At 37.3% G+C, this 26,275-nt stretch overlaps 1 protein-coding gene across 1 annotated transcript in view; it reads right to left on the minus strand.

Moving 5' to 3' along the window:
* Positions 1-552: 552 nt before the first annotated feature.
* Positions 553-26,275, minus strand: part of MCTS1 (malignant T-cell-amplified sequence 1 homolog) — a 101,552-nt gene continuing 75,829 nt past the window's right edge. Inside the window, exons 5-6 of the mRNA XM_067144439.2 lie at positions 16,428-16,495; positions 553-8,710 (exon numbers count right to left, since the gene is read on the minus strand). Of these exons, the coding sequence (XP_067000540.1) occupies positions 8,629-8,710; positions 16,428-16,495 (150 nt within the window). The 3' untranslated portion in view covers positions 553-8,628. The remainder of the gene's footprint in view (positions 8,711-16,427; positions 16,496-26,275) is intronic.

The following is a 26,275-nucleotide window of genomic DNA, read 5'->3' on the forward strand; positions in this document are numbered from 1 at the left end:
AAAATGCATATGACTTTTTTTTTTGTTGTTGTAGAAAACTGAATTTTAGATGCACATGTTCAGATTTTTATTGTGACAGGACTAACCGTTTATCTATTATTTTACTTTATAGCAAATAAAATCTGCACATAAGTTCAGTAAATACCTATATAATAATGGCCGCTATTTTGAAACAGTTCATTATTGAGAAATCAGAATAGGACCATGTATACACTGAATATCTGAAATATACTCATATCATATATTTCATCTCAATTGGTCAAATAGTTTAGGCATAATTGAGCGTGAAATAAACACACATGATTTTTTGCTAACATTATATTTTCAGTTCAAAATTTTGAATTAAAACATAGCCATACGATAATTCCCTCTGAAACTGTTTGTGCAAAATTCCATGATATTTTGCTCCGCAGTTTAGACAGGGTGGTGGTTTTTTTTTTTTTTTCTTTCTGAAGGCAGACAGACGTCATTTCATGTTTATATACTGATATTGCAGGAATGGATTTTCTTGAAGGTGGTACAGAGTTAAGAAATTTTCAGTTAACACACATGTAAAGAGTAGATTTATACATTAATAACTTCCTCAAACATTATTTTACAGACAAATTATACACTTAAACATTAAGAACATTTCAAAGATAAATGTTTGGTCAGCCAAGAATTCAAGTTTCGAGGCAGACGATGTTTATATTATGGAGAGAGACTTCCTGGGAAATTGCTAATAATTATAAAACAATGACTTTGAATTAAAATATCACTTAAACAACAAATCTAAAGAAAATGTGTTATTTATAGTATTGCATTAGTAAAATGATGCTATTTATATTTCTTGTAATGCACATCAATACCTTCCATAGCTTCCTTCAGGCAGTAACTATAGTGAAACTGTCCTCAAAACTACCCCTTCCAGTGACCGATTTTTCCAAGAGCAGATTTAAAACTCTACAAAGGCAAGGTATTTTGTACATCTATTTAAGGACCATTTCTCTTTCCATTAAACAACCAGGCATTTTCTTGGTCTGGTCTCTTTTAAAAAGATCATTTACAGGGTAAAATCTACTGTAATAAGATGTTCGGAAACAACATGAACCAGGTACATGAGCGTAAGGGGATTGGTCACAATGATAATGTGAAAGAAAAAAAAAATAGTTCATTACCTCGTGCTGTTGTAATTTTATCAGCTGCTGAAGTTACCCTATCAGATTTCTTCACGGGTGAAATTCAAATGGGCTGTGCGAGGCAGTGTTGCTAAATATGCACATGGCTCAAGACCGGCTTGAGAACACCAATCAAAGATAAAACTTCGCCAGGGAAGGGATTTGAACACAGACCTCCGAAGTGACAGGATTGCAACATAACAACTACGCTCTGGTGACACTGGCTGTAACCCACAATGTGTGTGTGTTTGATTTCCTGCAATCAGTAGCTGCTAGGCGATCAGTCATTTACAGAAATGTGACATGTATACAGTGGGCTTGGACTTGCATTGCAGCACACGCTTAGTTAGCGTCGACATCAAAATGCAATGGTTTCTGTGCGTACAGTGGGCTTGGACTTGCATTGCAGCGCAAGCTTAGTCAGTTCGACATCACCATGCAATAGTTCACATATGCAGAGTTTGTTCCCAGGAGTGATTTTTTTTTTTTCTTTTTGAACGGCATCCTTCGAAATCTAGAGAAATGAATTTCATCTTATGGGTCTATATTGAACTTTGATTAAACCAAATAAAATAATAAGAGTTATTCCACCTTTTCAGTACAAATTAAATAGTGTTCATTAAATAAACATTTAATGGGACTAGTTTTGACCAATTTAAAGGTCATCTTCAGCCATATCGTGTGTAGAACAAAGTATTTGAAACACAGTTGTTTTAAATATGGTCTTAAAACCTATAAGTTTGACACTATGAAAAATTGTTTATAGAATTTCCTGAAAACACATTTGTTGTAAGAAATTAGTTCACTTAGCTGTACGAATATACGAGGAGAAGAAGTCTTAAAATATTCTTCATAGTATTCAAAATTCACAGTCTTGATGAGATGTGGAAATGGGCATATTTGCATAGTGTTGTTGTGGTAGAGGGGAAGAAGTCTTATGATATTATTCTTATCACTGCGAAGCATAGATACACTTCAAAATTATCCATACCTAATCTTGATGAGATGTAGAATTGAGCATATATGCAAAGTATTGCCTTAGTACAACAAATGTGTTTTCAGGAAATTCTATAAACAATTTTTCATAGTGTCAAACTTATAGGTTTTAAGACCATCTTTAAAACAACTGTGTTTCAAATACTTTGATCTACACGTGATATGGCTGAAGATGACCTTTAAATAGGTCTAAACTAGTCCCATTATATGTTTGTTTAATAAACACTATTTAATCTGTATTGAAAAGGTGGAATAACTCACTTATTATTTTATCCTTCGAAATGGTACAAAATTACGACAATTTTCTTCTTCCATGTTTCATAAAAACAACACGAAGCATTGTTGGGTTAATTTAGAGCTAAATGTGTTTATTCTTTTTTGAAAAACATTGTAATTTAATCTTTTTAATGTGCTTTTTTTGAATGGAGGGGGAGGAAGATTTAGTTGATGGCTGACTAGGTTTCAATAAACATAAATTTTATTTTCAGCAAGAATTTGTTCATCAAAATTAATTATTTTTGCAGATTTAGTTGATGGCTGACTAGGTTTCAATAAACATAAATTTTATTTTCAGCAAGACTTTGTTCATCAAAATTAATTATTTTTGCAACTAACATTTACAACCCTAAACACTGAAAATCATTTTCAATTACAACTGATAACTAAACTACACTAACCCATACCATTTTTAATATGTAAACACTATTATTCAGTAAAAAATAAACTAACTTTTGCAATAACAATCAAAAACAAAACAAAATAAGCTTAATAACAAATAAAAAACATTTTTTTTAAAATTTGCTCAAAATGTTTTCCCCGAGCACAAATACATGCATGGCAATGCTGTATCACTGAATCTGCTAATTTTCTTAACTGCATTTGGTCCCTAACCTCATCGAAAGCTAAAACTATTCTAGCAACAAGTTCCTCGTCTGAATCCAAAGGAGTTGCATACACAATTATTTTGTCATACCCCGACCAGAAAAGGCCTAGAGGTTTTAGATCTGGCAAACGAGGTGGCCAGGCAATTGGTCCATCCTAAACAATCCACCTACGAAGAAAATAAAGCGTTTACATGCTGGCATACAAGAACAGTAAAATGTAGCAGAACGCCATCATGTTGGAACTGTATTGCTCAAAGTGTCTCAAAACGAACTGGAATTACATTTTGTAGAAAAGCTAAGTACGTGCCTCCATCCATGCATGGAGAGAATGGGACAGGGCCCACCATTGCGAATTGATGTGAGCTTCGTAAAGTTTCACGCAGTCCCAAAGAGGACTGTCATGGCTATTAAAAGCCTCCTCCCACGTTAAGCATAACTCATCCACCCACAATTTCATCTTCTCAAAGTCGGGGTCATCATGATGTGAATAACACCAACAAAAATCTTTGCAAAGAGGGAAATCCACCACTTTTTGTGATAAGGGGTCGAGATTTTCCTCATGCACAACGTTCAACACAACGAAGTAGAAAGCCAAAAAAAAAAAAAAAAAACCACCTGTAAAAGTTACTTTTAACATGTTGCTATTTCAGACAGACTGTAAGACATCATGTGAATTTTACGTACCTGCAAAGCATTGTCAATGAACCTCAAACTCATACCTTGTTTTTCATTAATTATTTCCAGTACAGTTTCTTCAAAAGCAACTGTTCTTACGGTCAGTACCATCCAGTGTCGTGTTTGTTGTCTGCACACACTCCCACTCTCTCGAATGCTTCTATCTGCTGATTTAAATATGTTGTTGCACGGAATGTCATGGTGAAGAAATCTTTCATTGTAAATCCCCCATGCCTCTAATCTGTTTTGCTGAGCAGCACCATAAGCTAAATGCATATCAGCAAACTTTGCATAAGCGAACCGCTGCATGGCGATGCTGACACTGACTATGCTTGCATTGCAGTGAGAGTCCACTGTACGCATGCCACATTTCTGTAAATATCCAACTGCCTAACAGCTACCGATGCTGAGAGAGAAGCATCAAACACAAACTAATTTTTTGTTTCAGTCAGTGTCATTGTAGCATACTTGCTATGGTGTGATCCTATCAGCTCTGAGGTCTATGCTCAAATCCCTCCCCTGATAAAAGTTCTTTGATTGGTGTTCTCAAGCCAATCTTAAGCCATGTGCAGATTTAGCAACATCGCCTAGCAAAACCTATTTAAATTTGCCCGCAAAGCGATCCAATTGGCTAACTTCAGCAGATGATAAAATGACAACAGCGTGAGATACCAAATTAATATTTTCAAATTATTTAGCAGTATAACAAACCCTCTAATGCTCATATATCTGGTTCATGTTGTTTCTGACCACACTGTATAGTACATATTTTAAATAATGTCTGTCTTCCAAGAAAAAAACATGGCCTCTATGGTAATACAGCACATGCTCTAAGGTACTCAACTGTTCAACATTGTATGGCTGGATAATAGATTTTTCATTTCGCCCATCTTCATTTTGTAAGTTTGGGATAAAATAGTGTACAACAGTATGTGAACTGGTGACTCACAAGTCCCTTGCCACATTCTAAGATTCATAGTAGAGTACTATTCTTGTGTTGTGTAAGTTTAGATCTGAGTACTTCGCCTTTATGTGAATACAGTGACCAGGAGGATTACGAGCTCAGAGTTTTTAAATTCAAAGACGACCTGTGTTCAGTTACAAAAGAAGAGGGTAATGCTTATTTGTTATAAGTTTAAATAATTAGGCCAATTAGAAAATTTCAAGGATGATTTGCTACTTAGCATTGGATTAACAACACAGGAGGAGGCTTCATGCCATAACAGTTCACTTCAATTTATTACTTTTTTAAAAGGAGGTAAAATGTAAAGATGAGAACTACCAGGTGCGTTCAATATATAATGCAACACATTTCATTTCTCGGCCAATTTTGATTTTAAAAATTAGAATTTTGTTTGGGACATCTTTGTATATTTCCACTTCGTCTTGTGGAGTTTCATTAATTTCTGATAGGTGGCAGCACTATAACTAGCCTTTAAAATGGTGTCTGTAATGGAGGTGCCTACCATACAGAGAGTTGTTACCAAGTTTCTTTTGGCGGAAAACTAGGGCATCACAGATATTCAAAAGCACTTGCAGAATGTCTACGGAGACCTGGCAGTGGACAAAAGGACGGTGAGTTGTTGGGTGAGGCATGTTTCATCATCACAACAAGATCAAGCAAACCTGTGTGATCTCCTGCATGCTGGCCAGCCGCACACAGCTCTGATGCCTCCAAAGTTGAAACATGAGGACACCCTTATTTGAGGTGATCCGATGGATCACAGCCTAACACCTCGCTGATGAACTTGACGTCTCTGTTGGTAGTGCTGACACACTTATCTACCAGTTGGAGTATTCAAAGCTTTGTTCCCGCTGGGTTCCTCAACACCTAACGGAAGACCATAAAGAGCAAAGAAGGAATATCTGTATGGAATTGCTCACTCGTTATGAGGCTGAAGGTGACAATTTCTTGTCAAACATTGTCACAGGCGATGAAACATGGATTCATCACTTCAAACCGGAAATAAAACGGTAATCCATGGAGTGGCGTCACACCAACTCCCAGGAATAAAAAGTTCAAAACTGTACCCTCAGCCGGTAAAGTCATGGCTTTGGTCTTCTGGGACTCTGAAGGGGTTGTTCTGTTCGATGTCCTCCCTCGTGGTGAAACGATGAACTCTGAAGTGTATTGTGCTACTCTAAGGAAACTGAAGAAGCGACTTCAGCGTGTTCACTTATAGTTATAAATTTCATTGTGTTCCGTATTGAAGTAGGATTACAGTAAATTAAGGTTTTCACAAGTCCACCTATTGAATAGGTGTGTGTTCGTAGCCACAGAAATGCACACGAACTTCTCCTTCTCCACAACAATGCAAGACCTCACACAAGTCTGCGCACCTGACAGGAGCTCACAAAACTTCAGTAGACTGTTCTTCCTCATCCACCCTACAGCCTGGACCTCGCGCCTTCTGACTTCCATCTGTTTGGCCCAATGAAGGATGCATTCCGCGGGAAGCACTACAGGGATGATGGGGAAGTTACTGATGCAGCACGACGTAGGCTCCGACATCGACTAGTCAAGTGGTACCGTGCAGGCATAAAGGCCCTCACATGACGGTGACGTATGGCAGTAGTATTGAACGGAGATTATGATGAAAAACAGGGTATTGTAGCAAAAGGATTGGGAAACAACAGGTTGTATTTGAATCCTCAATAAAACCAACCTGCTTTTAGAAAAAGAAAATGTGTTGCATTATGTACTGAATTCTCATTCGTACAAACCAAGCTGTATTAAATGCGAACCAATGTAATTGCAGTTAAATACTGAATGCTTTTAAATCATCCACTCGCAGCGTTAGTATTATTACTTACTTTAAAATGCCTACCCCTTTCATGAGAACACACCTCCAAAACATTTTTTCATGGAACTGTTGTCACTGGTTGCTTAACCCTAGAAATCCTAACAGGAGCCTCTCAAACTCATGTTTTTTTTTCCCTTTTACTGTTTACTCTCTCCATGAGGAAAGCAACGGGAAACTACCTCACTCCTCATTTCCCTAGTACGCCTCTTCAGTGATGTCTAGGCCATTTATGACAGCTGACGGCGGAGCTGTTGAGGATTCAACCAGCCTTAAGGCTGAAGACTGAACACATACTCTCTCCATTTTTGCGCAGTAATGTCTCCTTCCATTTATGCTCATCAATAGCATATTTTATAATGTGATGGCTTTGTTCATTACTTCATTAGTAATTTTTCATTGTTACATACTTAATTTGAACGATGTTACAGTGACACCCAAGATGAGTCCGGTAGACTCGCAAGGATTGTTTCTTCCCAGTAGATTAATCTGTTGGTATTCTGTTGGCAGTTCTATAGTAAAAATGTGCTTGTTTCATTATTGTAACAGTCACCAAGTTTCATAAATAACAGTTCATTCAAGATAAGTAAGAAAAAGAATGTGAAATCTGTATAATTTTAGACAAATGTAAGAAAGATTCAAGTGAAGGCATTTTCAGTGAAGATTAATCAGATTCTATACCAGATGATGATGAAAATGACAGCAACAAAGTTCATATCAGAGTAGTCAGACAAACGATGCGAGTGAAGTACAAGACAAATGTATGAGGAATTGCAACACTTGGAATATTTAAAAAAAAAAAAGAAAAGGAGAAATATAGAGTTTGTTGCTAAGCTCGTGGAGAATTTGAACGAACCCTTATCAGTAGATGTCCAAAGTTGGGACAACATAAATCGACAGTTCATTACAATGAGTGTTACAAATGACCCTCGGAGTTCAGCTCCTACGACACCAATAGTCGCAAACAAGAAACGATGGTACCAATGTGAGAACTGGCAACGAAGAATGCAGATGTGGCAAAAATATATGTGGTGAACATTCAAAATCCACCACAAAGTGTGAAAAATTCTTATTGTAATGTCTGAAGGATTGTGTACCAGGTGGATAGAAAATATCTACATTTTACTTAGGCCTGGAATTTTTCAATTATACTATAGGTAGATCAAATTTTCTCATTCTGGTAATGTATTTTAATACTGAATGAAATGAAACCTACAACCTGTTTTCCAGTCAATGATCCGGTGAGGGATGGGATAAATAAAGCCCCCAACTTGCAGCGAGGATAGGATTTGTGCCAGCTGCCGAAGCCTGTCGCACTCCTCTGGGACAATAATTAATGACTGACAGATGAAATGAAATTATATTGGAGAGTGTTGCTGGAATGAAAGATGACAGGGAAAACTGGAGTATCCAGAGAAAAACCTGTCCCACCTCCACTTTGTCCAGCACGAATCTCACATGGAATGACCGGGATTTGAACCATGATATCCAGCGGTGAGAAGCCGGCGCGCTGCTGCCTGAGCCACGGAGGCTACGCATTTTAATACTGATAATGCTAAAATAAGATGTTGAATAAATGCTGTTTGTGGTTGTGAAGCCACTCTTCAGTTTATTTTACTGTATTTTACCCACCTTGAAACAATACAAGTCCAAAAGACTCACCTTGAGGGTTAATGATTACTAAGATGCTTAAGAGTTCTCGGATTAATATAGGTTTCACTGTAATACAATAAACATTCCTCCCCTTCACCTCTAACTTTTGAGCACAAAGAAATATTACTGAAGAAAATGGGGCAATTAGAACGTAAATACAGTAGATGTATAAGAACGTTTTGTTGACATTAAATAAAGCCAAGAAAACCTTATGTGTATAAAATGTCACAGAGATGATAGTCTTAAAGCCAAAATATATATAGCAATTGCAATACATAATTATTGTCTGCCTATCCAAATTATGTCATGAAAATTTCAAAATTATGAAGGTCTGGCTTTTTTGAGTTTAATTCAGAATGCTTCATTGTACAATAAAATACGTTGTTCAGTTTCACACATTATTTACATTCATACCAGTATCATCAAGCAGCAACAAAAACAGATAAATCATAAAATGACATGCTATTTAATAGGCTTCATCTGCCAAAGGCCATCATTAAGATAGTGGTAATTCTCCACACCAACTCCTTTGTTGACCTTGGCTCTGAAACAGCAAAATGACAGCTTCACTAGAATATATTTAGAACATAGAAAGCAAAATGAAGGATATCACAAAATTGTAAATAATATAAATAACTCTGAATAAAAGTTGTTAAAATACACAAGATCAATACAATGGTAATAAGCTGTTGAGTTCCTAATTCACAGCTATTCTCAAGAATACCCTAGTAATAAATTCCACAATTTGGGTGGGGAAAAAAAAAAAAAAAAAAAAAACCTTACAGGGACAGTGCAGTTGATTTGCAGCATGTTTTAGAAACTAGAGAAAAGTCCTATGCTTTGCAAGCATATCTAAGGTTAAGCAGAAAAGAGAAATATGTTATACATGATTCCTACACAGATAAGCAATCCGCCAGAAGTATTTATCTACCACTACGAGAATGGTTTCTTTTAACATGTAAAAATAATGAGTGTTTCAAAATGTATTGGAAATCAACTGCCTAGCAAGTACAAACTGCTTATTTCCAGCCTGTAAACACAGTGCAATGTGTGTCCTTGGTGGAAGAAACAGCAGTCTTTCTAGTACTGCTTTGTAACTGTCCATTTTTATGATCTGGAGGGAACAAAGGGCACAGTATTTTCAGTTTTTTATGAACATTCAGAGTTGTTTTTGTTTTATCTATCACCTAATCCATATTGATAACATACCGTACTAAGATTTGCAAGGCAAATGATCAATTGTCATTACAAACTGACAGTATAATATATATAAAAGCTTGTTTCTTTTTATTATTATTATTATTATTATTATTATTATTATTATTATTATTATTATTATTATGTCCGACTCGTTGGCTGAATGGTCAGCGTGGTGGCCTTCGGTTCAGAGGGTCCCGGGTTTGATTCCCGACCGGGTCGGGATTTTAACCTTCATTGGTTAATTCCAATGGCCTGGGGGCTGGGTGTTTGTGCTGTCCCCAACATCCCTGCAACTCACACATCACACATAACACTATCCTCCACCACAACACGCAGTTACCTACACATGGAAGATGCCGCCCACCCTCATCAGAGGGTCCGCCTTACAAGGACTGCACTCGGCTAGTAATAGCCACACAAAATTATTTATTATTATTATTATTATTATTATTATTATTATTATTATTATTATTATTATTATTATCATCATCATCATCATCTACAAAAAAAAATCAAATCTGGATATTGTATTTTTTGCTAGTGGCTTTACATCGCACCGACACAGATAGGTCTTAGGGCGACAAAGGGATAGATAGGAAAGACCTAGGAGTTGGAAGGAAGCGGCCGTGGCCTTAATTAAGGTACAGCCCCAGCATTTGCCTGGTGTGAAAATGGGAAACCACGGAAAACCATCTTCAGGGCCGCTGACAGCGAGATTTGAACCCACTACCTCCAGGATGCAAGCTCACACAGAGACTTACAATAATTGAAAATCTTCCACGATTTTAATACTTTTTATTTGCTTTTTAGCAAATTATTAATTATGAACAGTACATGTTTCGTTCTCACTTGAGAACTGTTGTTAAGCTTAGGTGAATCGCTAAGTTTCTGAATACATTATTTTCAGGTACATTGTTCCTCTTAAAGATTATTTTAATATAAATTAAATTAAAATGATGTTAAAACAATGTGGGGGTTAATGGGTTGATGAAATGAGACAGGATGAATACATAGTTAGCCTGCTTAAAAACTATATCTATTCATTGGAATAGTTGTTAAAAGTTTCAACTCTGTTACACTAAAAATATCTGTTTGTCTTCCAGTTAAAAGGGGTTTTTTTTTTTTTTTTTTTAAATGATTGGCTTCTTGACACTGTTCTAATTATTGTTGAATGTTCATTTCTTTCACTCCTTCCAGGTAATCGGTTATTTATTTTGAGCTTGCTTAATGTGCCCTAAATTGAGTCTAATGCGAAATTTTGAAGCTGATTGCCGGTCACTTTTTGAGAAGGGAGCTTTTTCTCAATTTCTGAAATGAAATGAGGAAAATAGGAATTTGTTTTTTTGTAATGAAAACATGTGTCTTTACATCATAACTTAATGTATAAAATGGTTCCATACCTTACTGTTGTTAGACTCCAATTCTACTGTGACCCTGGAGGGGGAACGTTTGAAGCTGCTTTATGTCTAATATAATAATGGTGTGTGTGTTCCGTTGTTTGCTCCTCTTTTCGGGGAGGCAAGGTTGCGGAGAGGGGAGGAGGCGTGTTGCTTACTGTCACGGCTTCGGCTTTAGAAGGGGTGGGGAGAGTGGATGTACAAAATGGCGGAGGCTCGTTCTTATTTATCCTTTTATTGTCTGTGTTGTTTCTTTTGCCTAAAGTTTCAAGACTTGATAATATCCCTTCGAATACAGGGTTTCTATTGTCAATTGTATCATTCAGGTTATTGTTCTGATTACTTTTTTGTTCTAAATTAATATATAGATTTTCTAATGTATTTAGAAGAGCTCCTTTGTTTATTTTATGTAATATAGTTAAATCCTGCTCTATAGTTGTGAAATGATGTCCGGTTTTACTCATGTGTTGGCCCATCGCGGAAATTTTTTTATGTCTTTCGGCATTGACATGCTCTAGGTATCTTACAGTAAAACTGCGCCCTGTTTGCCCGACATAAGTTTTTTCATGTTGATGACACTTCAATTTGTAAACTCCTGATTCTGAATGTTTGCTTTTTTCCCTAGGGAATTAATATTATTGTAATTAAAGAATTTTTGCTTTGTATTATTGCTGGTTGAATACGCGATCTTATAGTTATATTTTCTAAACAAATTCGTTACTGTATATAAGTTAGGGTTATTGAACGTGAACTTGGCGTATTTATCTTTCTTATTTATTTCAGGTGTTAGATTAGTTTGTAACTTCTGTTTGAATTTTCCGATTATTTTGTTTACCATTTTTAGTTCAAATCCGTTGTATTGGGCTTGTTTACGGATAAAGAGCAGTTCTTTTTCTCGTTCCGTGTGTAAGGCGTATATTAAATGCTCTATATATGTAACTGTAGTAAGCTGACCTTTTTTGTGATTCCAGATGCAATGAGTAGTTCTTTATTGTAATGGGAGTAAAAGTGGGTTTCCTGTGTATCTTGAAGACAAACTCTTCCTTTTTCCGTGTTATATTTATGTCTAAAAAATTTATGGAACCTTCTTTTTCTACTGTAAACTTTATTCTAGAATCCAGTGTATTTAATTTATTGAGGATATCGTAACTGTTGTTCACTTTTCGGTCTATTACTCCAAAGGTGCCGTCTACAAAGCGTATCCATAAATTGAGACCTATTTGTCGTATTATTTTGGTATATTTGAGGTAATCAAGATAAATATTGGCTAAAATGCCTGAAGCGGGAGCACCCATAGGGAGGCCTCCTGTCTATATATCTTCTTATTGAAAGTAAAGTAATTGTGTTTCGTAACGAATTTGAGTATATTAATAAAATCTTCTATTTCTGGTAGGCTGAGCTGTTTGTGTTCTATTTAGATTCTTCCTGATAATTTTTAGTGTTTCGTCCACTGGAATATTTGTACACATGTCCTTGATGTCAAAGGAACATGTTACTTGATGTGGTGTTAATTTAAAGTTTTTGAGTACTTTGCAAAAATCTACAGAATTTTTTATTGGTGTCTTGTTGTAAAAAACGTAATGATTGGTTAGGAATGTATGTACGTATTGCAATATTTTATAAGTAGGACTGCTGCGGAAGTTTATTACTGGTCTTATGGGTATTCCTTCTTTATGTAACTTGGGTAAGGCCCTTGCAGTTGGAAGACTGGGATTCATATTCATCAGTTTCTGGACATCTTGTTCACTTAAAATGAAGGTTGCGTTTCTTAATAATGTTTTTAAATTTTTCTGAGTATTAGTTGTAGGGTCTTGATCTATTTCAGAAAAACTGCTATTGCTGAAAAAAGTTTGTTTTCCTGATATATTCCTCCTTATCTAAAACTAATATTGTCCCCCCCTTATCAGCTTTGGTAATTACTATTTCCTCTTGTTTTATTTTATGTGATAAACTTAAAGTGGGTTTACTTCTGGTTTGGGAAACTTTTAAGGCTTTTACAAGATACGGAATTTTCTTTTTTACCTCGTGTCTGGCGTCATTTTGAACTGCATTCAAAGAAAACTATCCAGACAATAAGGTGACATACAAATACTATTGCGGCATCTTCAAAACCGATTTTAGGACATTCTCCAGACACTTTCCAGCATTGTGACAAGCTGCAGGCCGCTGTGAAAGCCATGTCTTCAGAGTCGGAAAGATATAAAACCAACAGTAAACGACAGCTACATGTAGAGTGAGCATAAAAAAACACAAACACTTATGAAAAGTGATATGTGTTTCTCAGTTACCCACCAGTAGTACCTGCACAGTGATTATGGATATGCAATAGGTTCTGTTTGTTCTGACCCTCACGCATTCCCGTATGTTTTACTCACGACAACTAGCTTGCTATAATCAATGTATATATACATGATTCAGGCACCAATGACAGTTTCATGTGCTTGTGGGATAAAGGGAGCGGAGGTCGATGGGGTAGTGAAATATCAACTTGTTTATTCAAAGTGATGACGTCCGGATATACAAACAAACAAAATGTTGTTATATGGTGTGACAACTGCGCACCACAAAACCAAAAACAGGATGATGATAATGACACTCATTTATTTAGTTGCTAAAGACCATTTTGATACTACTGATTTAAAATTATTAGTGTCCGGACACAGTTTTATGACATGTGACAGGGACTTTGGTCTCATTGAGAAAAGGAAATGAGTAATGAAAGCCATGATCCCAGATGAGCTAGAGGCGTCATTAAGTCTGCAAGACAAAAAAACATTCAAAATAGATTTTTTGTTGTTGTTGATATTTGCTTTACGTCGGACTGACAAAGATAAGTCTTATGGCAGCGATGGGATAGGAAAAAGCCTAGGAATTGGAAGGAAGCGACTGTGGCCTTAATTAAGGTACAGCCCCGGCATTTGCTTGGAGTGAAAATGGGAAACCACTGAAAACCATCTTCAGGGCTGCCGACAGTGGGGCTTGACCCACTAGGTCCCAATTACTGGATACTGGCCACACTTAACCGGCTGCAGCTATCAAGCTCGGTTCCAAAATAGTTGAAATGGGTAAAGGTGATTGGTTTGACTTTACAGCTCTGGCCAACGAGTACATCAATACTACCAAGCTGCAGCTCAGTAAAGCTTCACACATTAGAGTAACAGACACCCTAAAGTAATACATATCAGAACGTCATTCGATAGTGATTGGGTGTCCTACAAGATATATAAGAAAAAAAAGAAAATGTGGTGGCTTCCTCCACCATCACAGCTTTCCCGTGTGGAGAAGCATCATCACATTAGTGCAGAAAAGAAGAAGGATCTGTTGGCGCTCTGTGACTACTTAGATGTAAAGTATAGAGATTACTATCGTCAGTTGTGTCGAGAAGAAACCGTGTGTTCATAACCATGTACAATGTAACATTCATATGCACACGTCCTGCACATATTGTATGATTACAGTGTTCTTTAACATGTTCTATGCTGTATAGGAAAGATACTTGGTGTGTCGTTCAGTTACGAAACGTGCACAATCGTGAAACTTAACTAGATATGTGTCATTTGTTCACCCTTTTCACGTTACATCGTATGTAGGCTTACATCACAATGTACGAGAGCTAAAATGTGATGAATACATCCATATACCACTCAATAAAATGTTCCTAAATGAACGGTACATTCCAAAACAGAATGATAGGTAATTCATTATTGTGTTGCGTAACGACCTGGAAAACGTCACATGTGCCAGCAGAGGGAAATGGAGAACAACGTAAGTGCCATATTCTTGACAGCAATCATTTTGTCTTTATTTCTCAACTAGGTACCTTCTGGCACTTACGTCTGTAACATGCTCCCCTACGTCATGATGTCTATCTTTTCAACTGCTCTATTTCTGCTCTTGCCTCTGCATGTGTTCCGTTCGCTCACTCAGCCCGCTGTGTGCTTCACAACTGCTCGCCCAGCGTACCCTCCCCTCTGCCGCTGCTTGTCTACGTGACCTTGCGCTCTGGTACTTTCTGGACTCTACTTTTACGATATAAAAGGCTCGCTCTGGCCTCGAACAGGCAGTCGAACTTTTTGCAATGAACTGTGTGGAGGGAGGAGTCCATCATTCGCATATACAGCTGGTCAGTATGCGATGTTTTACTTTGTCTGCAACTCAAGATCTGAACCTATGACCTCTGGCTGGGTGAGCGATATTAATCTCTTTGTGCTTTCTACTTCTCAGTTCTGGAAAACTATTTGCTTTCTCGAATATGCCATCCCGGTTGAAAATGTAACACTACTTTTGTTGTGTCTACAAGACAACATTATAGACCTGTATGTTCATTCTCAAGTTCATATTTGAATTTTCCAAATTTTATTCTCCAGCTAAAAATTGGTAATTAACTTGGTGAACAGACGCAAGAACTGACAGTCGTATCTGTGACATTCTTGGAACTCTTTTCTACACCTGGTTTTTAGGAGTGAGCTTACTACTTTTCTAAATTTATTCGCAGGCTGTACCTTTTTCTTTCCCTTCGCCAGCCCTTGGACATAATTTTCTCCTCCTTTATTCTTCCTTTTATCCTATTCTGGGGGTTTTGCATATTGTACAGCGGCCTTTGTAAATTTTAGAATTCCTTTTTGATATAGTGTGGTGTACATTGATAGGGAACTTGACATTTGATTCTAGTCAATCTTTTTTTTTTTTTTTTTTTGTATCAGATCCCCATGTATACTGTGGCGTACCAGCCTAGTATTGATAATTTTCTTTCTTTTTCGCTTCAATCTGCGGCCTAGTCTTATGGCGTTACAATTCCTATTTCGATTGTACACAACTGAATATAGTTGCTTATTCAATCAATAATTGTAACCTTGTTCTTGTGATCATTTTTGTTGTTTCTATAATACATGTGCATTATGAAAATTTAACTGATTGTATCTTCCTGATTACTGTCCCTCCCTAATTCAAAACTCCTTGTCAACTTGTACTTACCACGTATACTTCTGGAATGATCTCAGCGTAATGCTTCTTTGCAAACTGCTTATTCACTACGATTTCATTCTGAATACTTATTTTAATGGAGAGGTAGTTAAAAGCTGGCCACGCATTTTGTGAAGGTGTGCATTGTTTTCACTGAATACCTTACCTCACTTCGCCCATATTTGCTTGCGCTACCACACTGGTCAGACTAGTGTCTTAATTTACTGTCGACTTTTCTGTGCTACATATTTTTTTTTATTTGCTTATTTGGACTAATCTATTTATCTACGATAATTAACATTACTTTTATTCGTCACGTCCATCCTTTTACTACCACCTTCCACTACCTACCACACCACAGAACATTTGAAGTATTTGTACACCAACGTTACACGTCGTTTTCCATTTCCACTCCTCAATTGGGTAAGAGGATGTATATTCATCTTTTAAATAAATATGCTCTTTCAATACTGCCATTTGTTAACTAAGCAATATGAAAAATGTTTGCTGACTGTATATCTTGAGGCTACTGCATATTACTGAATCCCACTTCATAAGAATAATGCTCAATTATACCACAAGTGTCCTTGACAATTGCTTTTATTTACCAACTTTCCTTGGGGTTGATGACCTAGATGTTAGGTCCCTTTAAATAACAAGCATCATCAACAACTTTTCTCAAGCCATAAATAAAATACTTACATATCCTCAGTTGATAATGATGTCATTCCAACAGCAAGAGCATGTTGTTTCCCTTCAGCCATGACAGCCTGAGAGAAGCATTTAGGAAAATACCACAAAGATACAGTATGTAAAATAACTAAAGTAGTAACACATAGATGATATAAAGTGAAACAAATATATATATTAATCATAAATTATTTTAAGATAAAAGTAAATTAATTTCTTTTTTAAATCTCACTTATAAACAAGAGATTACAAATACAGTAGAATCCCATTAGTACGTTCTTTAATAACATGTTTTTGTGTTAATCAAGTCGAATTATAAAAGTCCCGGCCCCAAAGCACTAAATTTTATATAAAATATTGCTATAGCACATTTTCGTGCTCCTACTTACTGTATTCAAATTTCGATGTTCTTCAATCAATATTTTGGCCAGTCCTTGTACATTTGTTAGTCCAGTTGGACATGCAGCCACTGACAAGTGTGCACGTTAATGATGCGATGTGTGTTAAGGTGAGAGAGAATGCTTAATTACCCTTACAGACAGCTGGTGCCATGCAGTTTATGTTGTAAACACTGGAACATGCTCTGGAGCATTGATAGACATGTTTTATGACGTCACACATGTTCGGTTTACTCCGCTAGCATTTGAAAACGAGTCAAAAGAACGACCGTGGTCTACCTTCACATTGCTTTATATTATACAGTATTAGAGCAATTAGCAATCAATTGCTGTTTAAAGCATCGCCTCGAATTCTGTAGTGGTAGTCTTCACTTCTAATATCATACAGACATCTGTACCACTCGTTAAGTATGATGAGTTTGATTTCGGTTCCACTTCAATAGTATGAATCTTCCTGTAACTGCCAACAACCTCGTTGGAACGGCGTCAGTTCAGATCGTGTCACTTCGGCCAAGGTTAACTGACTGCCTAAGCTTGGCGTGGTAACAGTCGAGAGCTCAGCTCAGTTTAGCAGTGAATGTGCTCCCTGTATTGTCATCTATTCATTCAGTGACGATAGCTTGCCGTATAGTGATATAGTGTTCCTAGCTATTTTTATCTGGGCATTATCTACGTGTTTGCAATGGAGGGGAAGAAAGTGAGGCAAATAGCAAACAATGAAAAACTACAAATCCTTCAAGAAGTGGATCACAATACAAATATGAAGCGTGTGAATGTAGCACGGAAGTTAAACATTCCTCTGTCATCTTTAAACACAATTGTTAGCAAATGTAAACTGATTGAAACTGCTTTTGAATAATGGAAAAGTGCTCAAAGAAAAAAGTTAATCGCCAGGGTCAGTTTCCAGAATTAGAATAAGCTGTTCTAAAGTAGTTTGTGGAAGCGCGAGCTTCAAACGCACCGGTAGACGGTAGTGTGGTTCGAGTTCAGGCAACACTTATTGCACAGATGGGACTTAATGAAATATCTAATGGCTGGATTGACAGATTCAAGAATCAGCGCAACCTAGTTTATAGATGTGTGTGAGGTGAAGCTGTTGCCCTGCATAATGACACTACATTGTGTGAAACTACTGAAACATGAAAAACTACAATGCTTCCTGCAATTCTGAAAGACTGTACTCCTGACGATATTTTAAATGCAGATGAAACAGGGCTGTTTTTTTATCTTCTTCCAGATAAAACCCTGGATTCTAAGAGCGCAAAGTGTCACGGTGGCAAACGTAACAAGGAAAGGCTTACAGTTCTCCTGTGCTATAACAAAAGTGGAACCGAGAAGTTGGCGCCACTGGTTATATATCAGATGTAAAAAAGCGCAATCCGCAATGTTTCAAGAATGTACGATCTTTTCCATGCAAGTACACTTCTAACACAAAAGTGTGGCTAACTTCCACAGTATTTGAACATTTCTTATACACATGGGATGCAAGGATTGGCATAAGAAACAGAAAAACTGCATTCTTCACTGATCAGTGCCCCACTCATCCCCCAAATGTTTCTAATTTGAGAAACATAAATATCATTTTCCTCCCAGCAAACTGCATAAGTAAGTTACAACCATTAGGCAAAGGCACACTGCGGTGCATGAAGCAGAAGTATCGTAAGAGGCTGTTACAGAGAAGATTGACTGCAATGGAATCGATGATGAAAAAATCACCGTCTTAAATGCCATACATGTCATTAAGGCTGCCTGGGATTCTGTGGAGTAAAACACTATTCGGAACTGCTTCAATGCAGCCGGCTTTTGTCGTGTTTGCATTGATGACTTCACGCTACAGGATTTTTTGGAGAGTGAGGAGTGGCACCAAATAGCAGGAGAGGTCACTTTCAAAACATACACGAATGCTGATGAAGATGTTCCAGTGTGTGAAAGATGAAATATTGAAGAACAAAAGATGAGTAAAGCATCAGTGCAGGATGAAAGTGATGACTAGATTTCCATGCAAATGCATGTTTTTCAATAAGCTAGCTACACTTCTCAAACTTAGCAAATATTCGTTTTACGACTTAACAATTCCAAATAACCGTCCTTTTTCCGTGCATGTTTGCATGTTTTGGCCATTTTAGGAGAAAATTCATGCATAATGCATATTTGGAAGATTTTGGATTTAATAACGAATATTTGGACGTTTAATATTGCATAATATGACTTTTATTCTGATTTTGACGCATGTAAATTGTTAACATGCATGATAGTGCCATTTCTGAATGTTCGTGTGCAGAATTTGGGACTTTTCCACGTTATAGGCTATAGTATGTCTATTACTGAGAGACGGAGAGAATGTATTCCTGGCATCCTATGTGACAATCAAAGTAGCCTACATACGGTACAAGTCCTATAATCCAATTAACCAAACACTTCCTTATCTGTTGCTTGAGTAAATAATGACGTATTTCGGAAGTCCCCTCGTCGATGTCTAATTCTTAGGATAAGGTGTCCCAGTTTTACAGTTGTACATTGCTATAAATTGAACTGTAAATTGTGCATTAAACATTGACGACTCATTTTTTGTCTGTTAGGTGAACAAAAGAAAACTTGTATTGCACTTCTGTGGTGGCGCGTTACTGGGATAGCAGCTTACAAACTCTGGTTTTTCACTGAACCCTCTACCGTTGTTATCCTGGAATGTCCTACCAGGAAGTCTCACTCGTCACACGTCTTTATTATCACAGCAGGCAATCATTACCAATTATTGAGGACATTAAAATGTGTCTGCAATCATCGCATGGAGAAGTAGCTGCCACAGCTAGAGATGAGTTGAACAAATTAATTAGTTCAAATCCTAATTTTGAATTCGTCAAGCTTATAGAAGACGTATTGTGGTGAAAATGCAAAAGATGTACAATTTGACCTCATTTTGTCCAAATGTCTTCATTGAAGTATGCATCTATCGCTTTCTGCGATGTAAAAAGATCATTTTCTGTGCCTAAGAATGTGCTGACAGATAAACGGATGGGCTTAAATCAGGACAATTTGGAGAAATTAGGGTAGTTTCTGTACAATGTTTCAAAAGGAACTTAATTTTGATAGTGCATATTTTCCAGTTTATTGTGCATGTTTTGCCATATGATAGTGCATGAATGCATGCATTTTTTGAGATTTGATAGTGCATGGAAATCCGGGCTCTAGTGATGACGAACCAGATCCTGAGCCAGTTCCTACGGTGTCAAGTGTGATGGAGGCAATGGACATAGTGACGCGATACATGTGTAGTTTCGAAGTTGATGACGAAGTAATGACTTTATGAAACACGATGGACAGTACAATTTTAAAATTAAAACCAAGAAAGCAATCAACCATACAAACGTATTTCAAACCAGTGTAAGTATTCGTGTTTGACTGTGAGGTAAGATGTACTGTATTATTAGAATTAAAGTTCATATACTGTAATTCATTTTTATGTTATTTATTCCCCCTGTAAGTTACTCAAACCTATGTTTATGCTGTGACTGTAGTAATGCATGTAACTAATTCTTAAGGTCTTCAATTTCACGTGCACGTCTATGACACTTTTTTAAAAACTATTTTTACATGTTGTTAAGTTCAGTATAGCGTTTTCGTTAGTACATTTTCCTGTATATGAAGTCCAACTTTTTCAGTCCCTTCGAAAATGTACTATCGAAGTTCCACTATATTCAAAATTAAAACATCAAGAAGTATTATGAGTACCAGCAGTGGGCACCTGTTGGTGATGGTTCATAGGAATAAGGTATAGCAGCACTATAATATTACTGTACTATACAATGATACCATATACACCAACAAGCTTCTGTTTACCATAGCACCATTCACAATGCAAATTTTACTAAGCCTTGGAAGGCTGAAACAACCCCATAAGTAGACAATGAGAGCTGGACATAAACCTACACAAATTAGTCTGTCCCGGAAAGCAATCATGCACTGCATTTAACGGTGTTTTTTTTTTTTTTTGGCTAGGGGCTTTACGTCGCACCGACACAGATAGGTCTTATGGCAACGATGGGATAGGAAAGACCTAGGAGTTGGAAGGAAGCGGCCGTGGCCTTAATTAAGGTACAGCCCCAGCATTTGCCTGGTGTAAAAATGGGAAACCATGGAAAACCATTTTCAGGGCTGCCGATAGTGGGATTTGAACCTACTATCTCCCGGATGCAAGCTCACAGCTGCGCGCCTCTACGTGCACGGCCAACTTGCCCGGTCTGCATTTAACTGAATTATAAGCAGTATGAGCAGTAGCCTCTGTTCAGTCAGATGAGGAAAAAAAATCGTCCCTTATTATTTCTATGGATTGGTCAAAATTAATGGCGTCATTAAAAGAAAATGGACATACAATTCTTTTAGCACTAATAGAAGACCAAACTCCTATTTTTAAAGTAATGAAATGGAGTTTCATGAATTATTTTTGGATTCTCACATGACCAATACTGGTTATTTTGTAATTTATACTCCATGCAAATGAAATAATCGTCATCAGAAAACAGCACTAATTCATGATTTTACTTACCAACTACCTGATGTACCCTGCTTCGCTACGGAATTCTACATTATATACAGAATTCCAGATTACGTAGTGTACGCGTTATAAGATTGAATTAAATTTCATAGCTCTTAGCGTTACCCTAGAAACGCGAACGCGACGGGGAAGTCACCAAATGTCTTTTCTTATGTGAAGACGATCTAGGTGGGAAATTTTCATTATAATGGCAGACACTCACTCTCCACCTGCCTCTCTACATCCTCAGAAAGACTGTTTTAGTGGTTTTCCCAACTGAAATCAACACAGGTCATCACAATGATGCCAGCAGGAATGTCACGATTGAAAGCAATGCTATCATATGAAATACTCGATCAAATGAAAAGCCACAAATTTTCTCACTTTTAACAAACAGTATTCCGCTGCCAATCTAACAGTCCAAAGTTTCAGAGCTAGAATGACCAGGCCGCAGAGAGCCGTGAGACGTGAACGTTCTTCTGCTATTATTCCGTTAAGTGTGGATGCTGCTCAGTCCAATCAGCGCCTCAGAGTAGGGATCGAATAACTGGAATGCTATGATGAACCAGTGTGTTACGCATCAGCAATATCAGAAAATATGTGAACCAGAGGAATGGCATGCTAAAGAAGAAAGTTATCTAACTCCCCAGCTATTTCCTGCCAATATTCAGGCAGGCTGTTATATTCGGTACGCAGCAGTAATCCCATCTATCAGAGATGAGTGGCAGCAGAAGAGAGAAAGAATATCACAACAAACAATGGTCAATGTAATGTTACTGTTGATATTGACTGGTAGATACTTCTGGAACGCTGACGTTCAGTTCAGTACTGGAATTTTAATCCAGGTACCTATGCAGGGGCACCACGAGCAGGAATCAGCTTCACCCAACCACAAACAATTAGAACATCAGCTCTAGCTCTATGCTATTCTGCAGGAGAATATGCCTCTCCGGTTTGGAACAGGTCAGCTCATACGAAGCAGGTTGACATCACTTTAAACGAAAGCAGCAGGATCATTATTGGATGTTTGAAACCTACACCCATTGAGAAGGTCCAACTTTTAGCTGGTATCGCTCCCAGTGAGATTCGTAGGGAGGTAGCAGCTAACAAAGAAAGGCTCCAGTCATCTTCAGAAGCACACCCTCTCTATGGATACCACCCAGCCACACAGAGGCTAAAATCTAGAAAAAGTTTTCTCCACACATCAGTTAACCTTGAGGGGAAAGCAGAGAATGCTGGAGTCACAATGTGGAAAGAAAGAATCCACCACCTTTCCAACTGGATAGAGCAGAAGGAAAGTCTTCCATGTGGACACCAGGAGAAGTGGACACTATGGAAAGCCCTTAACAGACTCCGTACAGAAGTCGGCAGAACAAAAGTAAATTTGCGGAAGTGGGGCTTCTCAAGTGATTCATCACTTTGTGATTGCGGAGAGCAACAGACGATCCAACACCTATGTCAGTGTGTTTTATGTCCTTCAATGTGCACTATGAAAGACTTGACTGCAGCCTCCCCCAATGCTATTGACGTCGCCCAATACTGGGCAAGCATCATCTAGCTCTTGAATATTGTTGCTCTATTTGTGATTGTATAATAGACTTGTATATTTGTATAGTAGGAATGTAGATATCTTGTTGCTTTTTGTTAAATATCTGTAAGTAAAGTTGATACTTCTGACACGAATAAAGAAAAGACTGTTGATAAATTTTATGAGCTTTCGATAGCCTTCACATTTAGTTTTCTTCCGACTTTGAAATACCAATCTTTTGCTAGTATTTGCTTTACGTCGCACCGACACAGATAGGTCTTATGGCAACGATGGGATAGGAAAGGCCTAGGAAAGGGAAGGAAGCGGCCATGGTCTTAACTGAGGTACAGCCCCAACATTTGCCTGGTGTGAAAATGGGAAACCACGGAAAACCATCTTCAGGGTTGTCAACAGTGGGGTTCGAACCCACTATCTCCCGGATGCGAGCTCACAGCTGTGCGCCCATAACTGCATGGCCAACTTGCCCGGTGAAATATCACTCTTATCATAGTCAGTACAGTAAAAGTGAATAAAACATAAATGATCAGAAATTGTATCCTTGCTAACTTTTGTTATGTAGTACTTTTCGATAGGACTACCAAATGGACACCGGAGACTAGCTTCTGATGAAGCAGTGTACAAGTAAATGGGACCAGTAATGAGCACAATCAGGAAGAAATTAATTTCATTCTTTGGACATCTTCTCAGGACACCAGAAAACACTATCATCACGAGAATTACTGAAAAATGATGGAACAATAAGAGCACCATTAGATAGATTACAGAAATCAAGGAAGATATGAGGGAACTACAAATGATAATAGATAAAAAAAAAACATAAAATCAAGAAATTCACAGACAAACAAAGCAGACTACAAACCGAGATCAACAGAAAGGCAATGGGACGGGTGATTTCAGACAAAGAAAGAAAGTTAAGATCAGAGAGAATGAAGTACTGGTCTGACAGAAAATTGAAGAACCCTTTTTCTAAAATTGACTAAAGTGATCCAATAAAGACCATAAAATGTAAATAAATAAATAAACTAACCAGTCTGTATGTCTACCCCTAGTCCCATTTCGTGATACAGGGTCGGGGTTGAGGTAAGATGATATTTTATGGCATGTTTTTATGGCCAGATGCCCCCATCCTAATGCCAACCTCAGTCGAAAACTTAATGAAGATGAAATGAAGTATGGTCAATGAAATTGGGTAAGGAGGTGGAAGGAACATGCTGTGGCCTATGAATAGGAAGTGTCCTGCATTTACCTGGAAGTAAAAATGGGAAACCACAGAAAATCATTCTCAGGACAGTCAACGGTGGGGTTCGAACCCACCTTCCTTCTGAACACAGAGCTTAGCCCAAAGCCGTAGTGTTTTAATACACACGACCACTCCACTCAATAATAAAATAATATAACCTAGTGATATTACAATAAAATCATATCATTTATATATACATATAACACACAGATCATACATTAGTCACTATACACTGGACATGGCATTAATGCTGAAATAACTTAAGCTATGAGAAGTAAATTTACTAATTAAAAGAACATATTATGAAAAAAGGTTCAAATTTCAAGAAGATACTGAAATATCACCAAAAAAAGTCAAGAGAAGGAAAATTTATAAGAGATGAAAACAACTCAGGAAAGGTAGATGGAAATGAAGGAGGGGATTTAAGGTTACAAGATTTCTTTTCTTTAATATTGGTTTTAACATTGCACTGGCTCAGAAAGGTTTTCAGCAAAGATGGAAAAGGAAAGGGCTATGACTGGGAAGGAAATGGCCATGGCCTAAATAAGGTACAGCCCCAAGCATTTGCTTGGTGTAAAAATGAGAAACCATGGAAAATCATATGCAAGGCTGCTGACAGTGGGATTCAAACCACCTCCTGAAAGTAAGTTTACACCTTACAAGCTTACACAGCCAACTAAGCTCGGTCCCATAGAGCTAGATGATTCAATCAAGTTTTCCTAGTATTTCAGCACAGACACATGTTAAAACCGAGTTGCTACACATACCTCTGACATCTACCAGTAGAAGAATCCATTGTAGGGCTGCAGTGAAGGTTGTGGTTCTGTGTGTACCTGAAGGGATATACTCAAAGTGCTCAAGAGATAAACTCAAGGTGCTCGAGAGATTACAATACACCACAATTACACATTATTGTGAAGCTAAAATGGATGCCACTATTTCATTTACTTGGAAGAATCTGTTCCAAGTAGCAAATTAATAACATATTCACGAGTTATTACTGTACACAGAAACTAAGCATCTTACGCACTAGGAGATTTCCGAAACTAATGTCTCACGAAAAAGAGTCAAATCTGTCAGATGTGATTGCCTTTCTAAGAAACAGTCTTGAAATTCAAACGTAGTTTTATAGTCAGTCATCAGATGGCAGTGATGTTAAGTTGTTCTGGTGATGGATAATTGTATCTTTCCTTTTAAAAGAAGATGATCTCCTGATACTTAGAAAGTGTAGAGCCAGAACCTCTACATTCAACATTTGCTATTGGAAGGTCAGAGGATAAGGAACTTTTAACACCAGTTCACCCAAGAAACTTTGCAATACAAATCACAGCTGATTCCTTCAGCACAATAATGCACAACAAACATATTTGGCAGTCAAGTAGTAATTCACCAAGCAAAAAGGATATTATTTTGCATTCTACAACATATTCCCTTGCCCTTATGCTACTACACTTCCTCTAACTTCAGTATCTGAATAAAAGTGCAAACTGGCAAATGAAATTGCAAAAGTGCACCGAAACTGACAAAAAAATGTTACACAAGCAAAATACAAATTTTACAGAGTGTTGACAAAAAGTAAAACATTCAAACACCTCACATACAAAAGCAAATGTGTTCAGTTAACTAAGCCAAATGCAAGGATAAATGCTAGAGAATTATTACAATTGCTTAGCGCTTGAACACGAGGTGTAAGTAGCAAATAATGAATGCAATTTGGAACTTAAGCTTTGTTTTAAGTACCAATAGCTGACATAAATCTCACTGCATCTTTGTGATTGTTGAAGTATGACCTTATAATTATTGAGGTAGAAATAAGTTTTATGTATGAAAATAATCAAAGAAAGATAAAGTATTGGAAATCAGAGTGTACTGATCTTCATGAAATGTCAAAAATAACAAGGAGCACGAGATGATGAGGTTTGTTGTTTAAAGGAGCCTAATACGAGAATAAATAGTTATGTTATTGTTTTTTCGTCCCACTACGTAAATTTTGGCAGTTTTCAGAAACTTCGAGCCTGCCAGAATTTAGTCACGCAAGCGTTCTTTTACATGCCAGTAAATCTATTGACACGAGGCTGATGTATCTGAACACAAGAGAATATTGCAGACGATGAGAAGGGAACATTAAAGAAAGAGTGGTAG

This window comes from Anabrus simplex, chromosome 3 (assembly GCF_040414725.1).
Source record: "Anabrus simplex isolate iqAnaSimp1 chromosome 3, ASM4041472v1, whole genome shotgun sequence".
NCBI lineage: Eukaryota > Metazoa > Arthropoda > Insecta > Orthoptera > Tettigoniidae > Anabrus > Anabrus simplex.